The following is an 8,903-nucleotide window of genomic DNA, read 5'->3' as shown; positions in this document are numbered from 1 at the left end:
GATTTCCCGACGTTTCTTGAAGGAATCATTTTTTTACGATGGTTTTTTCTTTTTAATTTGAATCTCACTACTGAATTATTTTAATTTTTTTTTAACCTAATGAAGATGAAATTTACAAAATTCATTAGCTTGTTATCTGAAGTATTTTAATAAAATTTAAAATTATTTTAAACATCACAAGACATTAGAATAGAAAAATCACTCAGTTGAGATGTAAAATCAAGAATATTCACCAAATATATAAATCCTCCTTTGAAATTTATTTATTTATTTAAATTATTCAATATATACTTATAAATTCAAATAGAAAAGTTGTCGCATTAATTGCTAATTAATCTCCAATTTGTATGTATATAATCAAACTACTCATGTTACTTATATCTAATTTATTTTACAACTCCTTCAATCATGAATACATAATATTTATGAGTAACTTAAAATTATCAATCACTTTTGAAGTTCAAATTTTTTAGATTTGAACTTAGAAGTGCGAAATTACTTACAAGAAATTCGATTCTCAAGAAAAGTTATATTTAGAAATGATAACACACCAAAATTTAATTTAAATAAAAGAAGTCATTAGAAGACGAAATTTTGGTAATTTAAAGATAGCTAAAATATAAAGAATTTTAAATATTTCAAAATTTATAACTCATTTAATTGTAACCGAAATTATACAAATTCTTGTGTCTATAAAAAATTTTGTATATGAAATTTATATCGAAATAGATAATCTTAATTATATGGATATGAACAACATGGTATCACCCAAGTCATGTAAGAAAAAACAATTTAAGCAAGTACACTTTCAAAATGATTATCTTGTTCTTTCTTGATAATTAAAGATTAAATCGAATTTTAATTTATTGTATTTACCCAAACTAAGAGAATCTAGTAATCTCATGATGTTTCTTTTATCGAAAAATATAATAAAATCGCTAAGATTAAACCCAGTTTGATTATTACAACTTCACTAATACACTAATAAAATAAATTTTGTCGATTATTGTCAACTCATTATACACATAAAATAACGACATCTATTTTCTGAATGAAATTCAAATTTGTAACTTTCAAATATAACATAAAAGTATTAACTATTAAAGCAAAATATTGTTTATAAAGGATTGTCTTCAAACTTCATCAATGATGCCTCCTAAACAATCCTTAGAAACCTTGCGAATCGAATCAATAAGCTCATATAAAATACCACATGAACCAACATCTGCAAGATATCCTTGAAATGATTCTCCACTCTCCACACCTTCATACATCTTAGGAAGTATGTTTACATATAATTACAATGTGCTTACAATCATAAATATTGTTGACTAATATTAGCTCAAATCATGACAAGTGTGTTGGTCAATACTGCAACGAACAAAAGGATTCATTCAAAATCCTCTACCATGATAATATAGGCCAAGCATCCCTAGGACCCAACTTACCATGTTAATTTCTCAAAAGATAAAGAGTCAAACACAGAAGTCCCCTCTAGTCTAAACTCAACAACACTTGGTGCTACACTGCTCCCCGTAAACCTAACCTTCAAGAAGTTGATTTTTATGATATGGGTCTCCATGAAAATAAACCTGACCAAGTACTAGGGTTCTTGCCGAGTCTTAATCAGTAGTGGTTGATCTTTATACAAGAGAATACAACTACTAATAACTGCTCCTAAGGAAACAGTTTCCACTTGTTTGGAAGCAACTGAATTCTCATCTACATGAACTGAAAATTAAAATCATCCTAAATTCTCTGCTCTTCGGAGTTTATCACATGACTAGACAAAACAATTACATCACTAGATAAAACTTGAACAATATCCTTTCCAGCCATGTGTCATTATGTTCTTAACTCATTTCGTGATGTTATAGAAAGATATACATATTTACTATTATTTTTTCCCAAACTGACCACACTGTACTTCCCCACAACCACAATGATCAAACTTACAAGGAGTTAGCTCTATAAACTCAAAGGACAGAAACAAGTGATGACCAGAAGCTTCTATCCATTCAATAGTTACTTCCTACCCATGGGAGTATTTCAAAGCAAGCAGCAAAGGCCTAGTCAATTAAAAAGCCAATGAGCAGACAAGTTACACATAAGTATATGGCTTTACAAGCATAACTGAACGACCAAATTGAGTGAGTGAAGGTCAATTCTAATGATAAAAATACAGACTAAGACATTTATATCTTCTTGCAAACATAAGATAGATCTCAAGCGGCAACATGCTAGGAGACAATTTGTCCAATAGTACCATTAATACTAACAATAATCAAATCCACAAACAATTCTACATTCTGTTGCCAGACGTAACCATTCATTATCCCCAAGAACATTTCTAGCAACGTTTTTTCCTCATAGAGACACATATACTTTTCATGACTGCCTGATAATGATAAGATAGATAAAGAGAGGTGCCAGAAAAGTTAAAAGATGCACGCTAGAAAAATGAATCAGCTTGTCACAAGATACAGAATTCTGCAAAAAGCATGCTTTGAGACACTATAGGAAACTGAAGATGCACCTTCTACAGTAGGATGACATCCTGCACCACTGGAGTCCCCTAAGTAAGACAGTACTTCATCTCTGTCTAATTTTATCAACTTTTTCCCGTGGGATGTTTCCGCCGGGAGGAAACAGTAACTTGGAGGCATAAAAAACCAAAATTTTCATCATATAAACATATTATGCATCGATTATACCCTATAAATAAACACAATCCCAAATGCCCGAGTAACCCGACAACCCTGAAACATCTATTAGCTTCCTAATCAATTGCCCAGAAAATTAGCGACCAAGAACGAGTAAAAGGGACAACAAAAGTATTCTCCAATCAAAGAAGTGCACAACCACATTTATTACTGGTAATTTGTACATCACACATAATCGTCAACGACCCCAACACAAAGGCAGCAACGGGAAAGGTCCCATTTTCCATCATACCCATTAGAAATCAAGACCGGAAACGACATCGTAACCTATAAAAAAGCATAAACGCGCATAGATAAGCGTATAAGAGCAAAGAGATTTAAGAGACGACGCGGCCAACAACAGGGTACTTAGCTTCGAACTTCTTCTCCCAGTCATTAAGAACCCCAATCTCCTTCTCGGAGAGGCCATCAAGGGAGGAAATAATGTCCTCTTCGTTCTTGCTCATCTTGGCCAGAGCTCGGCTGGCGTCTTTGCCGGCAAACATGGTGTACGCACCGCCCGGGCCGTAGAAGGATGAACCGGTGGTGACATCGAAGACGCGGCCCTTAAGTGCAACGTATATCGGCTTTGATGGGTCAGAGCCATTATATTGGCCGAGTTGCTGGGCAGTGAACTCCATGGATCGTTTGGTTTGGTTGGTGGGGAAGATGCAAGGAGAGTGCGGGAGAGATCAGAGACGAGAGATGAGGAACGATCCCACCGTTGAATCTCGCTTTTATTGTATGGAAAAAGAAATTTAATTGGATTTAGAAGAAATCACCCGTAATTTAAATACTAAAATCTGAGATTAATTCTGAATCCCCAATTATTGTAATAATTTTAAAAAATTTTAAACCATAAAATTTAAATTAATACAACTCCATCTGACCATTTATTATTTTTTTGTTTGTATGTTTCAATAACTAAGTAGAGTTAGTTTATATTATTTTTTATAATAGAAATATATAACATGGTTGGATTGAACCACGTGAATTTTGTACTTTCAAATTCAATCTAATCCAGTTGCATTTGCATGTTTCGATCCAAACATTTTTTTTATTAAAAAAAAAAAAAAAAAACAAACTTAAAACAGTTTAATTTATTGGGTCACAAGTTTATTTGTAATTTCTATTTTATTGGAAACACTTAATCAGACTGCTACATGGGATTTGGTGGCTTGATTTGATTACCAACAGAAAAATCTCTATAAAAAAATTTCCAATGAACTTTCAAGTAAAGAATGAAATTAATTTTCTTCTTATATGGGCTTATATTGTAATTTTTATAAAAAGAAAATACTAAATTTTAATTCTCCCTGCAAAATATATATATATATATATAAATAGTAACATATTTAATTTATGCAAAACTTGAAAATTCTTATTAAAAAAACATTTTTTTACCAACTTTTGACTTTTTATAGGTGTAGTTTAGAGATATAGACTTTCTTTTTTATCAATTACCCTGTGCTCAAATCATGAAATGTAACTTTTCTTCTTTCTTCTACTCACTCTTCTCACACAAACAGTAAACAGACACCACTTCAATTAAGGATTTTCTTCCTTCTTCTTTTTCCCCTCAAACATAAACCAAAGACTGCCTTTCTCCACACCTTCAATCCTTCTCCTCCATGCTATACTGCGGAAAATGATAAGGGGTAATTTTGTCACTACACCATTCCATATGATCCAAATCCAATAATCTTCCCTTCTTTATAAACCCGATTCCATGACACTCCACACCAAAAATTCAAATTTTGCCATTAACTTATAACCAAGGACTCCAAAATGCACAATCATCCAGGCTCTCTCTAGGTTCACAGCTCACAATTTGCAGTTACCAGGATAAACATAGGCATGCTTTTGACAAAGGAGAGAAATATAGGAATTCACAAAATCATTGTTAACCTCAAAAGTAGGTAACGTGAGGTACTAATGCCCATGTAGATTTTACTCACATGCTACAGGGTTCATGAGATCAAAAAGAAAAAAATAAAATCTACTGGTGCATAGTTACATGCCTAAAACCCCACAATATAATATAACAATCCAATCAGACAAGAAAAGCAAGTTCCATCTAGCTCTATAATTACCTTCAGCTTCAAAGGCCTTCAGACAACATTAAGCAACCTAACTAATGTAGAGGAATTCCCCCACCTGAATATTCCACCTCCTGAAATTTTGACAAACCATGAGTATAGATTAGAAACAGACAGTAAAACTATTTCAAATCATGCAGGATCACTACTTTTCTTACAGTAATCATGTCCAAAGTACAATCAAGTTTTAAGAAGCTCATTGACACGGACAATGAAGCAGAGCAGTTTGTCAGCATGGAAGACAGATCCGAAAACCTATAATAAGATTTTAACTTTTCTGTGCAGTTTCATCCTGATAAAGAAATCAATCTCACTGAGAGAACCATGTCTTTTAGAATGACTTGCATTAGAGATGTCTAACAAGCCATTTTTGTGCTAGGATAGCCTGTTTAAGGACTGTGCTTTGTGTCATTTTTAGTAGTAACCAGAGAAAAAATGTTTTGTCTCTTGCTGTCTCAGTACAGCACAGTGAATGCCATGCTAACCTACATGACATGTTTTCTTGTATATCGTTTCCATGTCATTTTGTGTCTTAACTTGCTGGCTAGGATTCCCTATTGTGCACCATGCCAGTAGCATTTTCTCACATTTCCTAATCTTCCGAATTATAAACATGCACGGGTCATTTTTGCGCAGCATGAGAAACACGCACCATGGTAGCATTTTACTTTTCTGGTAGTGTTTATACTAACTTTATGCTGAATTCAAAGAACTATACGAGCATGAGAGGTTCAAAAGAAAATTATCTATATATAAACTAACCTAACTGCATATTACGTAACTCTAATCAAATAAAAAGAAGCAAAAAGGCAATGGCACAAGAGGATATCAAATAGACTAAATGGCATGAATCAATATGACACAATAAGGCACGAATCAACATGGCCCCTTCGGCATACCATAGCAGGGCATATGTTAGTAATTTTTCTTAAGTAAAAACAACTTCTTTGAGTTAACAAATCAAAAAAGTCTTAGTAGGAATTTTCTTAAGAATCGTATGTGTGACAACGGCCTACCTGCCAAACCTATGATCTTGTTTTATTTCTGCCCTGTTTCTTTAGGGGGAAAAAAATCAAATAACGGTATCTTGCATCCTTCATTCATTACAATTATCTTCTGGACACAATCATGATGCAGTAAATAAAATAATTATCATTTTCCTTCTAAAAACTGCAAGGGAAATCCTGCAAACTATAGGAGTTGAATTAGCCGGGCCTCATCCCGACTAGTTAGCATTTATTCACTTCAATCTTAAATATCAGATAAACTATTCTGTGACTTCCAATGCTTATGTCTCAATATCTTCAGAGTGACAGAAAAAGGAAGAACAGCAAACCTGAGCAGGGGATAAGGACGACACCCAGTCTGATGCATGTGTTGGAAGAAGGCCCAAAGTGTTAAGCTGTCAAAATAGAAACGGCTGAATATAAATAACAAAATTCTGGATACAAGGAACGATGGTGGAGGGAGAAACAGTAGTAGGGCCAGAGAACAAGAACTTGCAAATTCAATGAAGATCTATCTCACCTTCCAAACCCCCAGAGCTAAACCGCCCAAATTAAGGGCAATGAAGAGCAACTTAGGTGCAAGAAGATCAACTTTATTATCTTTGTATGGCTCAAACACTGCAAAAAAAAAAATGATGACAGATAAGCATGTCAAGAGAATTTACAAAGCCTCAATTAAAGGAGCCAAGAGAGCTGCACATATAAAATATCAAGTCAAAAGCACAGTCCATTCAGAAACAGGTGATGAATCACAGAGGAATCAACAAATCAAAATAAACAGTAAGTCAATCATTAGGCAGGACAAACCAAAAGCTTGATACAGAACGCCCCAATTCAATAACAAGACTAAGAATAGAAATCATACTTACCCTTCCCAACACCTTGAAGCGCACTTATTGGCTGCCAAAGAGCCGAAAATGTAATGCCAATGCTGAAAAGATGCACCGTACTTCCAGCCATCCACATCATGAACCCCATCATCAGCAAATTCCTGAATGGAGCTTGTGCCACTTCCCAAGCTTTCTGTTCACTCATGAAATCACCATGCTCTAATTAACAATTCTTTCCTATTAACACACACAATTTAAATTGACATGGTACTGTCACAAACCATGTTAACTTGTGTTCTGTACATCGTTAGATCAGTCAAAATAGATATTTTGATTTATATTGTTCAAATATTTAGCAAACAGAAAACGTAAGGTTGAAGCCTTGAGGAACAAAAACAACTCTCCTTTAACATAGACGTAAAGTTGAAGCCTTCAAGGTATAAGCACCTCTATTTGTTATATAGATTATAGAACTGAAATTTCTTATGCCAATTAAGATTTAAAATTAATCAAATTCTTCGTTTTTTAAACTTGACCGCCTCCATCGCAGGTAATCTAATTCAAATACACGGACATAATAGTAACAAGCAAAGATATCTTATAAACGAAAAACAAAATATTAGAGATCTAAAGAACGAACAAAAATAAAATAACCCATAAATTAATAAACTTTTAGAAATTACCTGGGCTTTCCAATTAGCTTCTGCATCCTTCTTTTGACGACTCAACGACGAGTCATCCTACAAGATGCTCAAAAAAATTAAACAATTAGAGACAATCAAATCGAAGACCTGACCTAATTAATAAGAACACATATATGTAAATCCAAGTACGTAAAATACTATGAAAATAAATTCTGCAGGAAAAGAAAAACCTGATCTTGAGAAGCGCGAGTAAAGCCAGGAGGGTCAGGGATATCGCGAGACGAGGGAGTGACTGAATGGTCGTTAAAATCAACAGCCCATCTACGACCTGATCCCATTACTGCTTTGCCCCTATCCATCTTTTTCTCTGTTCTTAATTTTTCTTAATAAGGATAAACAGAAGATTGATAAATACGATGTGATCGATCCTCTTGTTCCCTTGCCTATAAGTTTGAAGGGTAGGAGGAATGCGCGATTTCGCGTGGATAGGGTCACTGGGACGTGATAATTCGGGTTAGTTCGGATCCGAACCCAATATACCTTTCTGAGAAAAAGAAAGATGGGGTTGCAGAATGAGCATATCTATTAAATTAAATATTATTCATAATTAATTATCTTTTAAGTTAATGTATCGTAGTACTATTTTAATACTTCAATTATAATTTTTAGCGATTAAAATTAATCTTTATAACTACTATAAAATTGAATTTTATATGAGTATCAAAATGTTTAATTATTTATTCTAATCCAATTTAGTATTATACTTTCATATATTTATGTTTGAAACATAGTAATTAATAGTTGAATTATTAATTTACTTTCCGTCCCTAAGAACATCAACATCAACATAAACTGGAGACCAGAATAACACACCAAGTAAAACATAAATAATACAATAACTTGTAATATATTTAAATTGAGATGAATTTAAACATTTGTTTCAAAATAAATAATACAAAGGCCCATTTTTTGGTTGGTGTAGATTTTTGTTTTTATTAAAAAATAATTTATTTAAAATTTTAAAATTCCTTAGTCAAAATAAAATTATTTATTTATTTCTTTTTGCTTTACCATGTCAAATAATCAGAATCTAAACTCAAATTATGGAATGTCAATTACAGATTGAAAAATTACAATATATTCATGACACATATCCAAAGATATAAAATAATTTATTTGTATTTTAAAATTATATTATAGATTAAAAATTAAATATAAAATATATTTAATAATAAATTTTTAAATTAAAATTATTTAAAAATACGAATATTTTATGTTTATCTACATCAACAGAACACGTGTAGTGTCCAAACCAATTTGAACTTCCCCCCCTTTTTTTTTTCTTTTTTAACACCCAATTATATAATCTCATATATATATATATATTGCCTTTTTTATTATTATTATTTAATAAAATAATTTTATAAAATAATTTAATTTTAAATTATATTTTATAATAATATCTATTATTATAATATTCACACATATTACATTATTATATTAATAATATAATAACAAAAAAATATAAATATTAATTTTTTGTTTTTAAAATAAAAATTTTAATTTATCTTTAATATTAATTATATCATCTATATTAACAAAAAATACAATAATATTCTAT

At 31.9% G+C, this 8,903-nt stretch overlaps 2 protein-coding genes across 2 annotated transcripts; both read right to left on the bottom strand.

Annotated features, from left to right (window-relative positions):
• Positions 1-2,835: 2,835 nt before the first annotated feature.
• On the bottom strand, positions 2,836-3,461 carry MAPR2 (membrane-associated progesterone binding protein 2). The gene has a single exon (XM_022033667.2). It carries the CDS (start codon positions 3,341-3,343, stop codon positions 3,041-3,043), a length of 303 nt encoding a protein of 100 aa, XP_021889359.1. The 5' UTR covers positions 3,344-3,461; the 3' UTR covers positions 2,836-3,040.
• A 1,102-nt stretch (positions 3,462-4,563) lies between these two features.
• LOC110808244 (ER membrane protein complex subunit-like protein) lies at positions 4,564-7,848 on the bottom strand. The gene is made up of 6 exons (XM_022033668.2): positions 7,513-7,848; positions 7,322-7,378; positions 6,678-6,831; positions 6,329-6,426; positions 6,138-6,203; positions 4,564-4,875 (listed from the first exon to the last, which is right to left on the bottom strand). Exons 1-6 carry the CDS (start codon positions 7,639-7,641, stop codon positions 4,837-4,839), a joined length of 543 nt encoding a protein of 180 aa, XP_021889360.2. The 5' UTR covers positions 7,642-7,848; the 3' UTR covers positions 4,564-4,836.
• Between the last annotated feature and the right edge of the window lie 1,055 nt (positions 7,849-8,903).

This window comes from Carica papaya, chromosome 7 (genome assembly GCF_054855325.1).
Source record: "Carica papaya isolate Zhongbai chromosome 7, ASM5485532v1, whole genome shotgun sequence".
Classification (NCBI taxonomy): domain Eukaryota; kingdom Viridiplantae; phylum Streptophyta; class Magnoliopsida; order Brassicales; family Caricaceae; genus Carica; species Carica papaya.
The sequence above is the reverse complement of the archived record's forward strand: the minus strand, read 5'-3'. Positions and strand labels throughout refer to the sequence as shown.

Bases quoted from the DNA above. Each gene is read 5' to 3' on its own strand.
- MAPR2 (XM_022033667.2), bottom strand. From the start codon at position 3,343: ATGGAGTTCACTGCCCAGCAACTCGGCCAATATAATGGCTCTGACCCA.
- LOC110808244 (XM_022033668.2), bottom strand. From the start codon at position 7,641: ATGGATAGGGGCAAAGCAGTAATGGGATCAGGTCGTAGATGGGCTGTT. The intron at 7,379-7,512 runs GTTTTTCTTTTC...AGCATCTTGTAG, and splicing joins CTCGCGCTTCTCAAGATCAG to GATGACTCGTCGTTGAGTCG. The intron at 6,832-7,321 runs GTAATTTCTAAA...ATGAGTGAACAG, and splicing joins AAGCTAATTGGAAAGCCCAG to AAAGCTTGGGAAGTGGCACA.